This window comes from Triplophysa dalaica, chromosome 14 (genome assembly GCF_015846415.1).
Source record: "Triplophysa dalaica isolate WHDGS20190420 chromosome 14, ASM1584641v1, whole genome shotgun sequence".
Taxonomy (NCBI): domain Eukaryota; kingdom Metazoa; phylum Chordata; class Actinopteri; order Cypriniformes; family Nemacheilidae; genus Triplophysa; species Triplophysa dalaica.
The window spans coordinates 5,532,612-5,555,677 of record NC_079555.1 but is presented as its reverse complement, the minus strand read 5'-3'; the positions used below and the strand labels follow the sequence as shown (position 1 = coordinate 5,555,677).

Sequence of the window (23,066 nt, the reverse complement as noted above, 5' to 3'; positions counted from 1 at the left end):
TTAATACTTGAAAGTTTGCCTCGATTCATCCATTTGTCACACCATATCATTATAAATAAAGCTAAACCTCTCCAGTGTTGTTATTAGACTATCTTGTGTCTCTCTTTGGATAAATGCCAACATAAACCTCGGTTAGCTTTTTCTTAGTCATCAAAACTCATTAAATAAGATTCAAGAGTGGGCAGAGGGACCACATCCTTGTCAATTCTGCCATTCTGCAACTGACTGCTATATCGAGCTGTATCATTACTCATGTCCGACATTCATTTATCCAGACAGAGAGACGAGTCTGAGCGCCAGACAGAATCATAGGGGTTTGCATTGCAGATTCTCTGCCAGAAGTGATTCATCACAACAGTTTTGGTTCCTTTTGTAACTCTCATAGGAACTAGCAGGAAACATCATAGCTGGTTGGATAGATGTTGTGCTTTAAAGGCTGAACCTTTTGTTTATTTCCAGGCCAAAACTTACGGCATATTTTGTTTAATTGCTGGTTTAAAAATTAACACATTAAAACCTGTGGTGACAAGTTAATTGAACGGCTTTAACCACTTTAAGTTTGAACTACTGACAAAATCAAGTGAAGAGTTTGGTTCCAAAATGTTATAAAATCATGTTTTTTTATTGTGCATTCCAATTAATATTAATCAAAATGCAGTTGGTTTGTTTTGATTTAGGCCATAATAACTTAAAAAGATACAGCTAACTTACACAATACAACACCACAAAACATGATAACATAATAAAAAACATGATTTTATCTTGTTATCTCCTTTTGGAACCAAAACCAAAGTTTTTACCAAGACAAACTTAGCTAATTGTAGAAAAATGATTAAAGGGGGGATGGAACGTTGTTTCATTCTGACCTATTTGCAATGTTAAACATACAGGCTTCTCTTGCTTGACATGGTCAACTTGTCAAAAACGGGTTGGACGTATGACCTAGTATTTCTGTCTTTGATACACTCCCTAAGCACTCCGACTTGTTTCTGAAAGTTTTTTATGAGTCTGGATCCCTGTTTCGTAACAGGGATCCTATTCCTTTTATTGGGCAATTTAGGTAGAAGTTACCTCCACGAAGAATCAATAACTGTTAAGTAGCTTTAATTTAATTTAATAAAATAATATTAATTAGTATTAATATAAACATAACATAAATTGTGATATTATAACCAAACACAAACCAGAAGTTTACTTCAGATAAAACCATCTATAGACCACTTAATGATAAAGCATGCTAATCTAACACTGGTCCAGAAGAACTACCTGTTTTAGTTTTATAGAAAAAACAGAACATTTATAACTGAATCTAAATATTAAAGGAATACCTTTAAGATTAAATAATATAAATAATATTTAATAAAATGATATAAAGTCATTCTGGACCAGCAATTACATCTTAAAGAGTGTTCTATAGCGGGAAAAGAACCTTTTTCCTCAAAAGGCTATTTGGAGAACGAAAACTGGTTCTTGTCATGACTGTGAAGAACACTTTTATTTTATAAAAGAGTTTCCATCACTATAACTTGCGCTGAAAACACTAAAAAGCCCCCAAAAACCTTATGGCAATAAAAACAAGACAGATTTCCGACTTGTAACCTTGTGACCAGGTCAAACTGACATCCCATTTACTAGAAAAGCAAATAAATGAAAAATGAGTTGGGTTGTGTGAACCCAATACATCATCCATCCTTCAATCATCCACTTTTACAGTATGATGACGGGTAGAAAAATACGAAATGTCAAAGCATTATAAATCACACCATTTGATTGCATTCCATTCAGTGCTTCCGAAGTGATTTCTGTCTCATTCCACACAATGAAATACCATGAGGGGAAAACAAATCATGAAATTAATTCATATATCGATCCTCAATCAAATCTGGAATGATAGCTTGAATTCGCAGTTTTCTCGTAATGCCTTCCATTTCACCCCGGCTGTGCTTCTATGGCAACTAGAATTACAGCGCGTTAGCCTCTGGGGAAGATAAAGCCTTTTCCATTTCCATTCACACTTATCAATAATCAAAATCCAATAAAATGGGCATTAAGTCAAATATTGCATCAATAAGCAGCCGCTTCCCTTTGGCAGGTGACGCAAGGTTTTCTGCCGGGAACAAATCAGCCAGGTTTATTTTTGAGGGCTTCGTCTGACTCTGATTACAGGATATATGATCCATAATGACCCGCTTCCAGCCTCGCCACTGATCTCTCCGGGCTCTCGTGTACGATCACTTCACACAGGCTATACATTTCATCTGAGAGTATAATTCACAGTCTGTCTCAAAGAGGTGAGAGCTTGTTTCTTTTCATTCACAGTACTGTAGACGGCACTATAGGCAATGACGGGGTCTGCCTGAGTGTTCCTATGAGTATACTGGGAACGCTGCAAGATGTTTAAGGATGACACTGATATGAAACGATCAATTTTCGAGCACCAAGTGTATACTGAACAATATGGATGCCCTACTACCAGAACCACCATCAGACCTCTATCATAGACGCTCAACAGAAGTACCTACAACAGTGACTAAGTACCTGATTCAACTCTTCAGAACTGTCAACACATTTATCCACAGATAACCTTCGGAAAGGCAGTGAATCATTCAATGATGAACAAATAAAATAGGGTTTTTTTTATTAAAAAGACAAATAAAATGTATATGACATTGGGTTAGTGAAACTATCTTTTTTTTTTAATTAGCTGACTTGCAAAATGATATTGAAGAATTTGTAACGCCATTCAATTTTGTTTCAATAGAAATAATTTTTGCAGATTGTTGCCACAGAGTGACTACACTGAAGATGATGAAATATAACACAATTCTGATTTACATTGGATATTCTGTAGTCACATTATAATTCCCACAGTTCAGTCCATAAATTTGATGAGTCCTAAAATGTAAAATGTTACCAAGTCACTTTGGATAAAAGCATCTGCTAAATGCTAAAATGTTAATATAAAATGATAATTTAATAATTTCCAGTTGTTCTAGAAGTAAATTAACACGTCTGCCAAAACAACTGAATAAACCAGTTGAAGTAAATCAAAACTGCCATGTTTCCTCCAAAAAACAATTAAATGTGGCAAAAGTGCCCTCGTTGTGAGCTCCATGTTTTCTATCCTAAATTGTATATTGTTCACAATATTTAGTTTTATTTACTTTATATAGTAATAGTTTATAATCTCTGCAGACATGTGACAGTATCTGGACTCACCGTCTCACAGGTCTCATTGCGCCTTATAAAAAAGTGAATTTCGCCTCCATGATATATATGCCTTTCCTCACACAGACATCATGACAGGTCAAGACAGGTAATCATTTTCATTTTGGGGGGGGTAATTTCTAGATGACCAGGAGACCGTCATGACAGCAGTGAAGACACACTATGACTGACACAGTCCAATTTTAAAAGAGAATTACAGGTGTAGACACGCACAAAAACACCGTATGAAATTACACTAAGATGATAAGATTGAAGACTTCATGACTTTTAACAGAACCATTAATAAAAAAACTAAGTCAACACAAAGATACACTTACCCTGAGCGTCTGAGGAGATCTAGGTGGTGCTCCCCTAATGGTCACCTGCGCCATATCATCAGCGTGTTTGTTGACACCGTGGATGAACATGACATCTCCGCTGTCAATCACGTCTCTTCTAGGGACCAGGTTCAGGTTCTCATCTAATAGGAAGTCTGGGTTCGACACTTCAAACTCCACACCTTCATTTCCCGCACAGTCGTCGAACAACACTGTGAAAACAAACACGGAGAGAAAACATTTTCTGTTGAAAAAGCCAATCTAAAACTTCAAGTAGCGTTATCTTGTTGCCATTACGTGATTCATGAAAAACATTTTGTCAGCAACACATCAATTCCAAATACTGCATTCTATCACAGATTTTTCCATTCACTGTTGATTTTTTTTTATTCTTCAAAAGTAAAAATGGAAATTTTTCCCTATCTGCTGGATCTCAGAGAAAGGAATTTCTTTAAGGATAATATATAAAAAATGAACTTTGTGTCTGTGTAAAAGGAGGGTGTGCATGAGAAGGTGACTGCACCTCATAAATCTGCCCATCAGGGTGTTGAAAGGAAATAAACAACATCCTCTATAAATCATATTTATTTACATTAAATAGAAAATCTTAACCCTCGCAATATCGACCCCAACACACCACACGTCAGGTCTGAAAGATAAAGATACCACCACACCGGCTCAGTTTATCGCCTCTGATAATGTCCGTCTCAGACTTATCTCAATGCCCCATACCTCGATATTGCTCCTTCGTCCTCTGTGACATATTCCTGCTAACATTTCCATTCCCTGTTCATCTTCTGCTCATCCATAACTCTTTCCCCCATCCCATTTTCTATCTTCACTTCCCTCTATGATGTTCTAAGTTACATTCGAGTAACACAAGGTGACCTCCAACGGGGCGTATTGGGAAGGTATACACACAAGTTACAACACATGTGAACAATGGACACAGAACTTTTGTTTTAAATGCCCGAAAAGCAGAAGTGAGGATTGCAACCGGCTACGACCCTCCCTAAATGAACCATTTAAATGCATTTGATGATGATTTAATTTGAGCACGCGAGTCGGAACAGTGCCAATAGGATTCTTAATGACATTCTTTTGCGTTTATTCAGAAATCACATTTCTATTACAAAAGACTAATGTGCCCATGATAGATCCAGAAACAGAGGTGTGGAGCATGACACGACAGTAATGAATGTTTCTGTAATCAATTACTTTAATTGCTTAGCACCCTAGATATCATACGAGCTATACGCTCTAAAAATACTTTCTTTAGGAACCACGCTGGTTGTTCTGATAAAAAAAACACATAAATACAGAACAGGGTTTTTCCTGGCTCAAAATGAGGCGATGCCATCCTGATCTTGTACACACTCACTAAGGCCTACCGTACCTTTAAGTGGCTTAACCAACGTGAATTAGACATTAGACACAAGTTCTAATAAAATTAGATGAAAATGACAATTATTAATTTATATAAAACATTACTTTTATTTAACAAAACAGATTTTTTTATCAACCATAGCCAACTGAATTAATCAGTCTTACTAAATGAGCAAAGCACATTCACATATTGCATTCTATGTGGATCACTTTAAATGTTTCAATGATCTCTTATGTTCACTAGGGACTGAAAAGTTCGATAGTTTAAATGAATCGGTTCAAATGAATCATTCGTGTGCGAGTCGTTTTGACCGCAATGTGCGTTCATACTGGTGAACTCGCTGTGACCAGTGATCCTCCAAAATGCTGAACTGACGTAACAACTGCACAGCTTAAGACATTACAATGACGTACATCCTGTTGGTAAAAGAAATTTCAAGAAATGAAACGTACATGGATGCAAAACAAACAGCCGTCAAACACAGCTAGCTCTTTTTCTGAAACTCTTTTTAGCGCCTCAGTGTGCTGATAACGAAACAGCGCCGCCACTGTGGCCTAAATTAGCAACTGCAGTTACAAATGACAGTCTGTTAAATGCCTCCAGTATTTCTTGTGAAGACATCCGACATAATTTTTACGAGTGTCTTGAGGCGGTAGAGTCACACTACATTTGACCATTTCATTCAAGTATTGATTTCATATGCAGGGCTTGTCATTTTTTCACTTAAACATTCATGGCCATGCGGCACAGGACAGGTCAAACGAGGACTCCGCTGATGCAAAAGAAGTTAGCTCAATATGACTACAGAGTTCATCGCATATCTGCTCAGGTAACTGAATTAAAGTCGAATGAGCGATGTGACACCCTATCGCTAACAACCCACAATCACAGGTGATGAAACTGCAGGTAATCAAATCAATAGTCACTTTATTGCCCGGGGAAGCACCCCTTTCCATCACACAACTTTGCTTATTGGAGAAGAGAGGACAGGCACTCTAAACTAAGTTTTCTTTTTGTGTGTGATTTTGTAAGGTGTACGAACATCACATAGCCACAGATATAAGAAAAGGACTTTGAAGTTTCTAGTGGTCAGTCTTTCTGTAGACCCTTATAAAAAAGGAACCATCAATTAATTATAGTTAATGTGGTAACACTTTACAACAAGGTTGTATTTGTTAAGATTAAATATGACATTGAAAAAAAAGAACTAGAGATGAGAAATATAGTTTTCAGCATGATCTATTCTATGTTATTGTTAGGAATAGTTTGCCATATAATTGAAAACTCTGCCATCATAAACTCAACCCGTTTAGCAAAGCACTAAAGATATTCTGAAACTTGTTGGTAACCAAAAAGCGTTGGTCAACATTGACTTATACAGACACGAAACCAATGCAAGTCAATAAAGACCAACCGTTTTCTGTTACCAAGATTTTTCAAAATGTCTTCTTATGTGTTCTGCAGAAGCAAGAAAGTCATACAAGTTTGAAATGACTAGAGGGTGTGTAGATGATGACAAATATATTTTTTTGATGGTCAACTAGGCCTTTTCCTTATGGTCTTTTACACACTTATTGATGGTAGCTCTTGTTGTACAACTAATGTTAACAGTTACGTTTAATTTAAAAACACATCTTTAAAAGCGGAAATACTACAACAAATATTGTGTTACTGTATTGAGAGAATTGTAAACGTTCCTATTTTACCACAAAATACATCCAAAAAGTAAAACCTAACCATCATAGCACACGTTCTGCATTTTTACATTTTACCAGGACCACACACACATCACTTTCTCTTCTGATGCCACCAAATTCGTTCTCTCTCTGTTTCTCATAATCATCAACAGAAGTAGGAATCCATCTCTCTCCAGCCGTTGAGAGCACATTGTACACTCTGACTTTATCTCACACACTGAATGTGATGCGGGTTGGGTTCAGTCACTGTGAGAGTTAGACGGAGGGTCTTAATGAGCTCCTGTGTTCGTGTGGATGCTCTACGGACCCCAGAGACATCGGCAGCACCGGTCACTGTTGTGTCTGAGATGTGCTCTTGTACCTCGGCTGTAATGAGTTCGGTCTGTCTGTCAAACTAGCGAGCGATCACCGCTGATGTTAGCATCAACAGCAGCACTTCTGAGCTCAGAGGAACAGATGTGCGCTCTAATTATCCTCTCCCACATTGTTTCTCTCAGAGCATGCATTTCTTTTTGTTTTGTCCTTGTGTCTTTCTCTAAGCTTTTTACACGTCCGGCTTTTGACAATATCTCTTGACGCTTCCTCTTGTTCGGTTCCCTCAGTGTTTCGTGCTGTGATTGCTGATGTAACAGTACTCAGTTATGTCAGGTCAGACAGTTACGAAAGGATTCTGGGAAAAGAGACTCAGTGATGTGAAGTGGCAGAAGGTGCATGCACGTTACACAACACCTGCAGAAGCAGATCATTTACATACAATTATTTACCGATCGACAGCTTGTTTCTATTGTTTCACACACACAAATTCATTCGGTACAACAGAGACCCATGAGTCAACCCCTTCAATTCCTCTCCAGTTTTGATTTCACGTCACTTTTGTTTATTAGGTGCAGGAAGGGGAACCTGTTACCCCATTAAAATAAATACAAATCAAATCCATTGAAATTTCCTTCTGAGCTCTTAACCTTTTCCACGATGCCGTTGGTCCCTTTATCATCCTCAGCACAAAAGCTTTTAGGGCCATTTTTAACACAAACGCATGCACGTGTACGCCCCGGCCGGATTGTAGGATACCCCCGCTCGACGGCGTAATTGAGGACAGGCAGGAAAACAACCATTTGTGTTAACAAACGGCAAAGTCAAAGGCTTAATCTTCGTTGAAAACGAATCAAGCGAAGGAACAGTAAATCTCTGAAGCGCCGCATATCTGATCATTTCCCTTTCCATTACACCATCTCAGATTGCTTTCAAAAAGAAGAGGAAGCTCTTTATAGTGTGCTAGCAGCAAGGCAAACACTGTCAGCTATTTCAAAGGCACGGCTCCGTGTGTTTGATGCTATTGTGTGTTTGTTGCTGTGGAGGACAGGAGTCTTTTGGAAAGCGTATGTGCTACGGGTCGCTTTGATGTTAGCTGTCAATGGCAGACCCTTTAAAAGAGTGTTATTGAGCCGAAATAGCATCGCGCTACGGGGATTATCTGGCGGGAGGTGTATGATGAACCTCATCGGAATTCAAATGTGCTCGTGCAGACCTATATATACACAAATGACATGCATGTCACAAGAATCGATCAACATTAAAGACCAAATCTGATAATTGGGAGTACATTTCATTGACATGTTAAATGATAATAGCTGGCAATAAGAAGGCTGGAAGTTGTGTGCCAAGCTATATAAAGTATTCCATTAAAACAGTAGACAAGGCATGCTAATGCAAAAAGGGGAAAAACAGCACACCACAGCGCCACAAATCGTATGTCTTCCCACCTTGCTAAACAACTGTTCTTTCTTTTTTGAGTGACAGATGACGGTATATGATGCATTAAAAATGTACAAGTCAATGGGTACCACCGTTGTCTGGTTACCAGCATTCTTCAAAATATCTTCTTTTGTGTTCTGTGGAAAGTCATATAGGCTTGAAATGACAAGAGGGTAATTGATGACAGAATTTACATTTCTGAGTGAACTGTCCCTTAAAAATAGAAATGATAGTGAATTCCTCAAAAGTAGGTTTAAACCTACAAACTGACTGGTTGATATGAATGTTGTTCCATATATGACCTTTTCAGCTTCTCTCTGAAAATGCTGAATATTTTCCAATATAACATTTCAAGTCATAATCAAGTCTGTGCTCGACTGCACATCTCATTAATTTCTCCATTCTTGCGCTTTTCCTACAGTGCGTCATGTTTGGAGCATAGTTTTTGCCTGCTCAATAAATGTCAAGCCGGCTTGAGATGGGGTTATATAATGATGCATGCACCTACGGCTGCTCCTATCTGCATCTTCACTGATCCATAAATAGAACCTTACGTTACACTACCACCGTATTTAAGGTCTTTTAATCCTGCACTGCTTGTAAAAGCAGCTCTTTATTTGACGGATAAAGGTTTCCATTACCCAGCTTATAAGAATATAAGGATGTTTATGCGCTGTCCGTAAACGCACATTCATCTCAGCAGGGGGCGCCCTCTGGAATGGCATTTTATTCCCGATCAGAGATGAATCACTGGTTTGATTCCGCATCTGATCTCAAAGCTCCAGCCAATTGCTTCTTCTCCCCGTGGCTGGTTCTTCTCCAGCTGTGTTCTGCAGCCAGCTATAAAAGAACTAAAGCCTCCGTGTAACCTCAGCCTTTCATGTACGAGTTTTCAGATCAATTAAAGGACTGATGTAACATTGATTTCAGATTTCACAAACAGTTTTCTTCTTCATGGGTGGGCTAAAAGTGCACTTTTCATGTACTAACTTTTGACATCTACTGTAAGTGTAAGCTTTCGAAGTGTTTTAGAAAAGCAGCAATAAGAAAAGCCAGCTAAAATATATATTTTCTTGCTGTTCAAACAGGAAATACCTCAATACTCTTGAATTTGGAACAGGCATTTTCTGTTATTTGTAATGTACCAGATATTTGTTCTTTATGCATTTAACAGATGCTTTTATCCAAAGCGACTTACATTGCATTCTAGCTATACAAGTGTTTCCACATTTCTTAGTCATAAAAGGTATGTCACTAGATTTTTGTCAATCCCAATTGAAACATAAGACGGTTAGTTTAAAGAATTGTAAGAATACAGGGAATTTCTCACGTTTGACTAGCTTTAGTAATGGTGCTAATTTTAAGTAATAGATTAATATTAATATAACAATTATTTATGTAATAAATATTTTCATATGGGATGTTCTGATGGAATAAATCAATTAATTTGACGGTATTAAAGTTTTTAGAGACAAAACTTGATATTCTTTATACTCTAAAATGACATCATAGTATATGACGTTAATCTGTTGTACATGCGCATGCCTCTCTCTCTCACTCCACCACACTGCTGATGGTTTGTTTATTGTTTCAGGGCTGTATTTTTCACAACTCTCTCTCATTATGTCCCACTCCCCACATTTCTTTAATTTTGATTTTAACAAAGAAATACATTATGTTCGACCCAGTCTGCTTCTTGAGAATGTTTTTGTTAAAACTAGTTGAAGAGCAACCAGGAATGAATTTGGCTTCAGTTGTGACACTTCTATAAATGAGAATAATTTTTACCTTTGTACCCAGTGCGTACAGTTACACAAGTGAGAGTTTAACTGAATGCTATTAAGTGCGCTAAAAAGTTTTGATTGACTTATATGTATAGAGACATCATCGCTTGAATAAAAGCCGTTCTGCAGAGAAAGCCTCTCATGTCCAACCGACCGCATTTTCCCTGCCCATGCAATCACCAGCATCTCCCATCTTTCGCTGCCTTCGAGAGTTATGGACAGATCAGCTGACTACAAAAATGTCAAATGTAATTGAGGGTCCAGCTCAGTAATCCCACACATTCCCCGCTCGCGTCCACCTACTCACCTCTTCACGCCGCCGTTCTCAAGGGCCCTCTTAACAAGAGCGATCTGATGCTGCCGAACTGACCGTTCTCATCATCCCGACCTTTTTTTCCCTCCCCAAACACCTTACAAGCACCTAGTGGGTAAGACTGCAGCGTCTGAGCCGAGCGATTAAATACACCTGGACCAGAAAGACAAACCCACTGAAATGTCTTTAGATGTACACTCAGGATTTTCACAGGAACCCATTGACATTCACAGCTGCTGGGATGAAGGGGAGTTCAGTGAAATTGATCTCTCCAGGCTGGTGGGTAAATGCTGAGCGAGAGCCAACCGGATCCGGCTCTGCTTGATGGCTGAACAACCTTGGCTTAAGACAAGCACTTTGTTCCCCACTGTTCCCCATCTCTATTGGGGGGTATTCAGCCAATTCAGCTGTGGGACCCTTGGACGGTCCTCTGATGTTAAAAGATATCACTAATTTGGTTATTGTATGAACGTCAGCAGTGAAGTGCACAGATTCATAATAATAATGAATTGCGTATTTACTGTTCTGCAGAAGAAGGAAAGTAGTAAATGATGACAGTATTGACATTTTTAGGGGAACTTTCCTATTATCAATAAGGCACACAAAAGTTTTGAATTCAAGCAACACATTAAACATATATGCATGTAAATAATTATTTACTCAAATTATACTTTATAAAACCAACAGGCCTTTATTTTTGAGAACCAGACATGACAAACATACTTTTCAAGTTTTACAAAAAGACTTCTGGCCTAAAATTAACAATAAAACACCAACCATTTAAAAAAAGGAATCAGTTAGATTGTCAAACTAAGTGAAACTCTGCTTGCTGCACCTGTTAGAACTTACAGACTAACTGTGTTCCAAGCAAATTTCCAAGTGTTGACAGTTCTGAGAAGCTCCCGCATCATTTGTTTGATTATGCCACTTGTTGTAAAATTTTAATAGTTACTGCAATGACAAATACATGTTAAGATCTCCTAATACTTGAACATACGGATATTCAAGAAACACCCATTGCATAAAGTGCTATAGAGCTACGGAGATTGACGTCACACAATCTAAACTCTGCCATTTTGGCAGGCCTTCAGGAGAGCGCTGGAGCGCTTGTTGCATCGATATCGATAGTAGTTGAACAATTATTTAAAACCAGACTGTTTGGACTTTACTATGTCAACATGGAGGGCATTATTGAGACCTGTAATGTTTAATCTATTTAGTTTTGCTATGTACATATCTATGTCTTTTGAAATAAAGCGCTCTGTTGCTTTGAAACTCATGCTTGTGCCATTCATTTCATATTCGCTCCTGGCTGTCCTTGCCTGCCAGTATGGTGGTGTAAAGAGAATGGGTCACGTGACCTCTGGAGCTCTATAGAACCACCATGTAAGTAAAACAAACTGAATGCATTACCTCTCTGCCCTGAAGTGAATATTATCTCTAGCCGAATCGTTCTGAATGAGTAAGCGGAGAGTTAAATATCAGGGGAGTCTGCTTTAGCTACTATTAAACATAAGGGGTTTGGTTGATCTGGGTAAATGGGGTTGAGTACTGAACATGACTGTATTTGGAGTGCTCCAACATTTTAACACCTAGTCAATGATTAAAACTTAGCCTGTTGAATCCATAAAACAGACGTAAACATATTAACTATGGCAGGCTAAGTTAAATCTACATTGCAGTACTTTAGGTATTCAGAAATGTATTTCATTTTTATATATTCGAACCATAAGGGTAAACGCATGAATGAACTTCGCTAAAAGCGTGGAGGACGTAACAATAGTCACAGACAGACCTGCAGTCATCTCATCATTTCATACAGGGGTGAAGTACCCCCTGGTGAGTCCTTTGGTTGCTAATACACAGCCATTATTGCCAAACACAGCACTTAACTGAGAATGATTTGGCACACAAGCTACAAACACCCACACACACACACACTAACAAAAGGGAAATAAAATGGTAACTCTTTGAATTGGCTGTTCATAAAATTATTTAATGCTTAAGCTACAAGTTTAGATTCTGAAACCTGTAGTCCATATTTTTTAAGATAATAACATAAGTTATCGGCTAAATTAAATCTACCTTCTTAGGGAAAGTTCATTATACTGATTGAGAATTTGAGCTCTCGGGTGACTGAAACCTCAGTTTGATCACTTTAAGATAACATACAAAGTAACCTGTAATTTATGTCAAAAACATAGATGGCGATAGAAAGTCAAAGTTATGGATTGTAGCTTTAACTCTTTCCCCGCCATTGACGAGTTATCTCGTCATTTATAAAGAAACGTTCCCCGCCAAAAGACGAGTTTTCACGGTAATCAGTGTTTGAACTGTTATACAGCAGGTGGCGCTGTTACACACCTTTGAAAAAAGTACAGAAAGTCTGAACCTTGAACGTATATGTTTTATCTGTTTTTAATGATTGTTCTGAGTTTAATCTGGGTGGAGTCTTTGACCAAATTTTTTTATCAAAGTGAGGCATTTTTTAAGAAACCTATCCACATCTTAGGGGTGATAAAAAAAGAACAAAATGAAGATAGAAGACATTTTGTTTGAAAGGTGAGACTGTTCTTTCATTTGATATATTGTTTGTCCATAAATTAATTACAGAAAATGAACTGTGAGCCATCAAAATTTAGTGAAAATGTTAAAAAACGCTGGCACTGGCTGGCAACTTTTTTTTTAAAGGCTGGCGGGGAAAGAGTTAATGTTAGGAAATACCAATACAATTGTTTCTTTGTTCATGTTCGCTAAACTACAATAGATACTGCAACTGATGTTAACAAACGGAACCTTGTTGTAATGAATAAATTCTTGTTCCAAAAATGGACACAAATTCCAAAATGCAGTCATTGACTTGTAGGTACTCCTGACTCTATTAACTTATTCATTATTCTATTTTGAATTTTATAAAATTCAGCAGAACTATATTTGCACGCTGTAAAAATAAAAAATGTATCAAAATGGTTCCATAATAATGGTTCTTCTATGGCATCGCCGTGAAGAACCTTTTAAGCACCTTTATTTTTAAGTGTTACAACATTTTCAAAGTGCAAATTTATAAATGATGAGTGTCTTGCTGGTCAGCAGGAATGTAACTTACCCATCGCTGTTGATAGTGATGACAACTCATTTAGACAGATGTCAGTCAGCTCCATCCGACATTCTCCAAATATTTTTTGTTTTGGGATTTTTTCAACAAACATCTGCTCTGGAGAAACTTCGAGCCAGCTCAAACGAACATTAATGAAAAATAATTTTTGTTGCATCTGGCTCATTACCCGGGTGGACAGTATTACCAATATCTCTAATGGGACCCTTAATCTGTGCTGTTCAGTGTGATAAAGTAAACATTTAATCACAAGTTGGCGCATTACATCCTTCTGCCAAACTTGTCACAGCTGCAAGCCAAAAGTGCAAGCGAAAAAGTTTCTTCAGAAGTACAGTTACAGAGTGCTTCTGTTATTATGTTAAAAGCAGTAATACACGAGAGCCTAACCCCAGCCACCCACCCACACACACCTGCCCACACGCAACACACACACACACAAGTGTAATTCCCTGCAGCATGCATGCAACTAAAGTGAATGAACAATGACAGCCAAGAGAAAGCGTCCAATTAATCTGTATTCATCAGAGATAACCATCTGCATTTATCTGAGATCATAATCATAATGTAGTGCTTGTGAAAAGTCTCTCCAACGTGATTCTCTGAGGTAGAGTGCAGTAGGTGGTGAACGTAATTGGTTTGTTTCATCAGCAAGACGCTCTTATTCTAATACAAAGAGAAGGAATGTTTAGATCCTAAGAAATGTATTATCCATTCATATAGTTGAGAACGTTCAAAAGCAGAATTTTCATTAAGCGTTTTGTTTGAAGGGCAATTTTGCACACAGTACTTCAGCTTAAAAATCTTGCATCTTTTTCACACACAATCTGGTTAAACCAGCTACTTAACGCGCTGAATAAGTGGAGTACACACTTGCATGGATAAACATGCTCTTTTGTGCAAATTAAGCGTGCAATGTATACACAAAACATGTGAATCGACAGTAGGATCCTTGTGTACATTTTTAATAGTGACAGCAGAAATTCTGATCAGATACTGGAAAATATCATTAAAAATGTCCAAATGCAGGGGGGCACGGTGGCTTAGTGGTTAGCACGTTCGCCTCACACCTCCAGGGTTGGGGGTTCGATTCCCGCTTCCGACTTGTGTGTGTGTGGAGTTTGCATATTCTCCCCGTGCCTCGGGGGTTTCCTCCGGGTACTCCGGTTTCCTCCCCTGGTCCAAAGACATGCATGGTAGGTTGATTGGCATCTCTGGAAAAATTGTCCGTAGGGTGTGAGAGCGTGAGTGAATGAGTGAGTGTGTGTGCCCTGCGATGGGTTGGCACTCCATCCAGGGTGTATCCTGCCTTGATGACCGATGACTCCTGAGATAGGCGCAGGCTCCCCGTGACCCGAGGTAGTTCGGATAAGCGGTAGAAAATGGAATGTCCAAATGCAAAATGAAAAAACCTATTGTTTGTATTTTAAAGAACAGTGGTGAGGTGCTGTACAGTTCCAGTAAAGTATGTCATATCATGGTGGTCTGCTTCATCCTTCACAACAAGTGGGAATTTTAGTGTGCAGTTCTCAAGAGACACAAAGAATTTTCGTGGCATTCTTTTATGTAAAATTACAGCCACGAGACAATGTAACCTGACTCATTTACCTCAGGTGACAGAAACTAATTGCCTAATTACAAACACAATTGCTTGTTAAACGTGCACTAACAGATAAATAGCTCGCTGCAAAAATTACTCTCACAAACAGCAGAATTTAAAAGGCCAGAGATTGCGTATCATTTCTATCGGGTATTGCTTACACCTTCTGAAAGCATAAATGAGTTTGGCTATATATCAGCGCCAGGTTATTTCCTCCCTATGCGACGCACGATATCAATAGAGATCAAACTAGCGAGTCCAATCATAATGCAATGCATCTCACCACAGAAACGTTTCAAACGGATCGACCCGATCAATAGAAAACGGGTTTAATTTAGCGAGCGCACAGGTACCGCTGCAGAAAGTGAACGGTGTGATGCTATAAACCTAAATCAGGTATTATAAACGTCACGGCCACCAAAAGCGACCTGTAAAATCCTCACGCCTGTATTCTGGATGGTATGTCGGGCATTAGAAGCAATTTAAACTCAATACCCCAAGGCTCCTCGGGGGTAGAAGTTCAAACATTTTTTCCATCCGAATCCAACAAATCACATCAGTGGATTAACTGTGGGAATAAGTGTTGTGTTTAAGCCTCTCGGTTCTGATGTCACAGGTCAAAAATTCATGCTCGCGCTGGCCTCTGAGTTCAGCTAAATTCTGCTTTAACTACAGAACGGCAAGGCTTGCCTTCTTTTGCGATGTATTACTGCCGATTAAAAATGAAAGAGTGTGTGCGCTATATGGTAATGATGGTGGAATAATGAGAGCATGCTCTCGTGTTCTTCTATTCTGCTGTTGCTTGTTATCTCTCGTAGTCAGTGGTCCAGAGCAACAGGTTTCAACCACCATACACCCACACGGGCACAAACATGCGCGCACAATAAAAATGATCCAAATGTGAAGGACAACACTGTGCATTCCCAGCTCTTCTAATCTTTAATGAAGCTGTTTATAAACAAAACATCCTAAAGCCATAAAAATATATTTAATACCATATCTCTTCAAATATATAAAAAGCACATTCTTAGCATAACAGTTTGAGTAAAATGTCGAATTAAAAAGTTAATAGTTTTCTAAATTTCTTATTATTTGGCATGGACCATTTTTCTGCCAATGCAATGTGCCAAAATGAGTTCAAACGATCAGTTAGGTGCGTTGGCTTACATTTGTTTATTTAGAAAAAAGCTAAATTTTATACCTTTTAGTTCTGTCAAATTGATTAATTACAGTTTATTATATACTGTATGTGTGTGATGTGTGTATTTATATGTTTATAAATGCACACACATACATTTGTATTTTTGAAAAATATTTACATAAATATATATACTGTATATGTATATTAAAAGAATTTAGATTATGTATTAAAATAAATATGACATAACCCATATTTCTTAATTGCATGGGTGGTTGACAAATAAACCATAAACATGTGGTGTGATGGCACACAATTTACATTATATTTAGCAATTTTAGATGGTAAACATAAATATGAATAATATAAAATATTATAAATAGTTTGTTTTCTAAATAACAGCACTAATATCTTTAAAAAAACTCCACAACTTTACTTCCTAGTTCTAAAATGAATATCCTACATGTTTATTTTGGTAGATTTTAGACCCCCTCTGTATGAATGTGGCAAATATGCAGTTCAATTCTGATGTTCAGTTTTTGGTTCTTGAATCAACAGCTCAAGGAACATAGCAAGTCATAGCATGTCACAAAGGTGCCTCTTCAGTAATATTGGTTAAATGTGTCACTAACATGAGAGAAAGCAATCCAAATTCACTCTATTTTTGTCAGATTTTCGTCTTTTTTCTTTTTTCATTTCATTTGAGAATTGGGAAACATAATGTTCTTCCATCACAGAACAATAGCTAGAAAGAACCTTGGGCTTATTACATTTTAATAAGGTTCTCCGGGCAACTTTCTCTCGCCGTAATTGCTTTGTGTATCTCCCCTATGGGGACCCCGCTTGTTGTTTGTTATCGACACAAAGCCGTCGAAATCCCAGCCAATGAGCTCTCGCCTATTCCCTCACTCTCACATTATAAAATAAACATAAAATTAAGCATTAATTAATTGTGAAGATCCACCCAACACCTAAGCTGATCCTAATATTTCTCGATTCTAAATGTTATCAATATTTCTCAAATGTCTTCCCTAGAAACAACGTATTTAGCTCACAATTGCGGCACATTCTGACATCCCATCATTTACTTTAATTGACACACAGTATCTTATAACAGTATAGTACATTGTTATACAGTATTCATTTGTATGTGGAGCTGTACTGCCAGATGTCAAATCGATATTACAAAAACCCAGCACAACCACAATGGCTCGTAATATTGTGAGAGTCAGACATTAAGCGATGTTATTTCCCATCATGCTACACAAGCATTGCATCGTGTCGTGCTGGTAGGTGGACCACATGAGAAATAACAGTGTCAAGGTATTTGTCACATGGCAGATGTCACACCATCCTACATCATTATGTCACATGATGCATGTCTTACCCACACAGATGGCAGGTCAGCATCGAACCTACTGGGGTGTTTTTCCATTAACCATTCATTAGTGCCTCATTTGCATAAAATCACCTGCGATTAATAGACAACAGGGTCTTTCTTTGATTTCTTACGACAAAAAAATGAATTGAAACAGAATCAATGGACCACTGAAAGTTAACTTTCCTACCACATTCTTCCAGATGAGAATCCAGAAATCATTAGTTAAGAAAGAGCAGAGAAGAAATCTGTTTTCTACACTGATAGCAAAACTTTTTTATGTGGAAAATCGTCTAGAAGTGCCTAGCAAGAATGGCACAACAGATGCATACAGTAAAGCCTTTGGTGAATTGTTCTAAGACAGAATAAGAATATTTACATTGACAGCATAAGAAAACGTACAGTGCCAGTTTCTGCTTCAGTGCCCATCTGTATGGTTGTTGACAGCATCAATAAGCAAATGCCATATGCTCGCCGATATTTCTAAGAATTTGTACAGAATTATTTCCTGCAAGGTGAGCCACTTCTCTCTTAAAAATAAAGGTGCTGCAAAAGGTTCCTATGTTGGATTAGGGTTAGAATAAATATTTTTGGTTCACAAACCAAATTTTAAGTTTTAAAATAAAGTTAAAAAAATCTTTTCACTAGAAAGAACCTTTTATGAAACAAAGTTTTTTTTTGATGTTAAAGGTTTTTTATGGGACCATTTAAGAAAAAAACTTTCATATTCGACATCGTAAAGCAGATTTTTTTAAGGGTCTTATGGCTATTTCCAATCACGCAAGTATACAATCTACTTGAATAAGGAAGGGTCAAAATCTCAACAACCGGTCAATAGTTTGGTCAATATATATAAAGATTGACCAGGAGACATTTGCAAGCAGGACTTCAAAGGACGTTTCATAGAAGTGTTTTAGAGGTATGCGCAAAAACACAATATCAGTGTATTACACAGAACAGTTTTCACAGCCGATGTTTAAGTCACGGAAGCTGTTATTTGACCGTTGGTCATCAGTTCAGCTCAGTCAAATGTTTACAATCTCTGACAACCAAACACTACTCGAGCAGCTCTTGCTCTTCTCTAAGGAAGGCCTCACCCCTTTTTTGGCGTATTATTTTGGGCGGAGGTTTTTCAAAAACTCGGAATAGTGACATCATTTCCCCGGGAAGTAATAGGGCTGTAGTCGGCTTACAGTCGTCCTCTGTAAAAGCAAATTCTGTTTAAGACAATATCTCGCTTTGCATTGAACTTTGAGCTTTATCATTTTGCAGATATTGTTTATTCTAAAACAACAACACATGGGATGCCACATGGCATCACAGGGAATGGCCGCTTTAATTCAAATGATTGTGCGTTTGTGAACAACAAATAATGTATACAGCCATTGCTTATTAATTAATATATATTAATTCATTATTAAGCAACTGTTTATTATTTCAATTCGCTGTGCTTCAAATACTACCTGAGCCGAGCTATTATTTTGTTTTGCAACCTATTGAGTTAATTGGACCATGAAAGTGACAGGGATAAACAAAACTGACTGAGTCAAACTGTTCAACTGTTTTGTGCTTATGAATAAAAAGGTCATTATAAGACATAAAACCCCTCCTTGAACTGCAACCTTACCGTGGTGGAGGGGTTTGAGTACCCGAAAGACCCTAGGAGCTATGTTGTCCGGGGCTATATGCCCCTGGTAGGGTCTCCCAAGGCAAACAGGTCCTAGGCGACGGGTCAGACCAAGAGCGGTTCAAAAACCCATATGATGACTACAATTTCGAGGACCGTGACGTCGCCCGGTATGGCGCAGCCGGGGCCCCACCCTGGAGCCAGGCCCGGGGTTGGGGCTCGTATGCGAGCGCCTGGTGGTCGGACCTTCCCCCATGGGGTCCGGCCGGGCTCAGCCCGAAGGAGCGACGTGGGACCACCCTCCCGTGGATTCACCACCTACAGGAGGGACCGTAAGGGGCCGGTGCAAAGTGGAACGGGTGGTAGTCGAAGGCGGGGGCCTCGACAACCCGATCCCTGGACGCGGAATCTAACTCTAGGGACATGGAACGTCACCTCTCTGACGGGGAAGGAGCCGGAGCTTGTGCGTGAGGTTCAGAGATTCCGACTAGAGATAGTCGGGATCACCTCTACGCACAGCTTGGGCTCTGGAACCACACTCCTCGAGGGAGGATGGACTCTTTACCACTCTGGAGTTGCCAAGGGTGAGAGGCGGCGGGCTGGTGTGGGTTTGCTTATAGCCCCCCAGCTCAGCCGCCATGTGTTGGAGTTTACCCCGGTGAACGAGAGGGTCGCGTCCCTGCGCCTCCGGGTCGGGGATAGGTCTCTCACTGTCGTTTGCGCCTATGGGCCAAATGGCAGTGTAGAGTACCCGGCCTTCTTGGAGTCTCTGGGAGGGGTGCTGGAAAGCGCCCCGACTGGGGACTCCGTCGTTCTGCTGGGTGACTTCAACGCCCACGTGGGCAGCGACAGTGACACCTGGAGGGGCGTGATTGGGAGGAACGGCCCCCCTGATCTGAACCCGAGTGGTGTTCTGTTATTGGACTTCTGTGCTAGTAACAGTTTGGCCATAACGAACACCATGTTCAAGCATAAGGGTGTCCATCAGTGCACATGGCACCAGGACACCCTTGGCCGGAGGTCAATGATCGACTTTGTTGTTGTTTCATCTGACCTACGGCCGTATGTCTTGGACACTCGGGTGAAGAGAGGGGCGGAGCTGTCAACCGATCACCACCTGGTGGTGAGTTGGATCCGATGGCGGGGGAGGAAGCTGGACAGACTCGGCAGACCCAAACGTACTGTGAGGGTCTGTTGGGAACGTTTGGCCGAATCGCCTGTCAGAGAGATCTTCGACTTCCACCTCCGGCAGAGCTTCGACCAGATCCCGAGGGAGTCTGGAGATATTGAGTCCGAGTGGACCATGTTCTCCACCTCCATTGTCAACGCAGCCACTCGGAGCTGTGGCCGTAAGGTCTCCGGTGCCTGTCGAGGCGGCAATCCCCGAACCCGGTGGTGGACACCGGAAGTAAGGGATGCCGTCAAGCTGAAGAAGGAGTCCTATCGGGCCTGGCTGGCTTGTGGGACTCCCGAGGCAGCTGACAGGTACCGACAGGCCAAGCGGACTGCAGCCCGGGTGGTTGGGGAGGCAAAAACTCGGGCCTGGGAGGAGTTCGGCGAGGCCATGGAGAAAGACTATCGGTCGGCCTCGAAGAGATTCTGGCAAACCGTCCGACGCCTCAGGAGGGGGAAGCAATGCCCCACCAACGCTGTTTACAGTGGAGGAGGGCAGCTGTTGACCTCGACCGGGGATATCATCGGGCGGTGGAAGGAATACTTCGAGGATCTCCTCAATCCCGCCGTCACGTCTTCCATTGAGGAAGTAGAGGCCGAGGGCTCAGAGGCGGACTCGCCCATCACCCGGGATGAAGTCACCGAGGTAGTCAGGAAACTCCTCGGTGGCAGGGCACCGGGGGTGGATGAGATCCGTCCTGAGTACCTCAAGTCTCTGGATGTTGTGGGGCTGTCTTGGCTGACACGCCTCTGCAGCATCGCGTGGCGGTCGGGGACAGTGCCCTTGGACTGGCAGACCGGGGTGGTGGTCCCTCTTTTTAAGAAGGGGGACCGGAGGGTGTGCTCCAACTACCGGGGGATCACACTTCTCAGCCTCCCCGGGAAAGTCTATGCCAGGGTACTGGAGAGGAGAATCCGGCCGATAGTAGAACCTCGGATCCAGGAGGAACAGTGTGGTTTCCGTCCCGGTCGTGGAACACTGGACCAGCTCTATACCCTCTTCAGGGTGCTGGAGGGTTCATGGGAGTTTGCCCAACCAATCCACATGTGTTTTGTGGATCTGGAGAAGGCATTCGACTGTGTCCCGCGCAGCATCTTGTGGAGGGTGCTCCGGGAGTATGGGATTCGGGACCCTTTGCTAAGGGCCATCCGGTCCCTCTACGACCGGAGCAGGAGCTTGGTTCGCATTGCCGGCAGTAAGTCAGACTTGTTTCCGGTGCATGTTGGACTCCGGCAGGGCTGCCCTTTGTCGCCGGTTCTGTTCATAATTTTTATGGACAGAATTTCTAGGCGCAGCCAGGGGCCGGAGGGCGTCGGGTTTGGTGACCACACGATCACATCTCTGCTCTTTGCGGATGATGTCATCGTGCTGGCCCCATCAGACCAGGACCTTCAGCATGCACTGGGACGGTTTGCAGCCGAGTGTGAAGCGGCGGGGATGAGAATCAGCACCTCCAAATCTGAGGCCATGGTTCTCAGCCGGAAAAGGGTGGCTTGCTCACTTCAGGTAGGTGGAGAGTTCCTGTCTCAAGTGGAGGAGTTCAAGTATCTGGGGGTCTTGTTCACGAGTGAGGGAAGGATGGAGCTGGAGATTGACAGACGGATCGGTGCAGCTTCTGCAGTAATGCAGTCGCTGTACCGGTCTGTCGTGGTGAAGAAGGAGCTGAGCCGCAAAGCGAAGCTCTCGATTTACCGGTCAATCTACGTTCCTAATCTCACCTATGGTCATGAGCTGTGGGTCATGACCGAAAGAACAAGATCCCGGATACAGGCGGCCGAAATGAGCTTTCTCCGCAGGGTGGCCGGGCGATCCCTTAGAGATAGGGTGAGAAGCTCGGTCACTCGGGAGGAGCTCAGAGTAGATCCGCTACTCCTCCACATCGAGAGGGGCCAGCTGAGGTGGCTCGGGCATCTTTTCCGGATGCCCCCTGGACGCCTTCCCGGTAAGGTGTTCCGGGCATGTCCCACCGGGAGAAGACCCCGGGGAAGACCTAGGACACGCTGGAGGGACTATGTCTCCCGGCTGGCCTGGGAACGCCTCGGTGTCCCCCCGGAAGAGCTGGAGGAAGTGGCTAGGGAGAGGGAAGTCTGGGCATCCCTGCTTAGACTGCTGCCCCCGCGACCCGGCCCCGGATAAGCGGTAGAAAATGGATGGATGGATGGATTATAAGACATAATAAAAAATAAACTCAAATATTCACAAGCACAACTAAAATGCACTCGACAGCATAGGTAAACATAAATATATACTGTGCATGTACATATGACTTTGTTTTGCCTACAGCAGAGTCCTTTGATGTTACTAATAACAAAGCTGCATTACTTCAAAACTCACTATAGCATTCTGAGCCCTGCTTTTATATATATTTATATATTTGTATGTTTCCATTAAGTATCTTAAGCTCAGGGTTTGGGATAAAGCATCTGTGTTTGATCTGAGGAATTGCTAAGGGAATAGAAGAGGATTGGCATCTTCATTTACCATAACAACAAACTTCAAAACGGGTTTATTAAAAGCATGTCTTTCTATCAGAGCTATTTTTCCTCTCGTCTCCTA

At 40.9% G+C, this 23,066-nt stretch overlaps 1 protein-coding gene across 1 annotated transcript in view; it reads right to left on the bottom strand.

The window, feature by feature from the left end:
• cdh13 (cadherin 13, H-cadherin (heart)) overlaps positions 1 to 23,066 on the bottom strand; it is a 255,361-nt gene that overhangs the window by 145,948 nt on the left and 86,347 nt on the right. Inside the window, exon 3 of the mRNA XM_056766740.1 lies at positions 3,546 to 3,757. Coding sequence (XP_056622718.1) covers positions 3,546 to 3,757 — 212 coding nt within the window. The remainder of the gene's footprint in view (positions 1 to 3,545; positions 3,758 to 23,066) is intronic.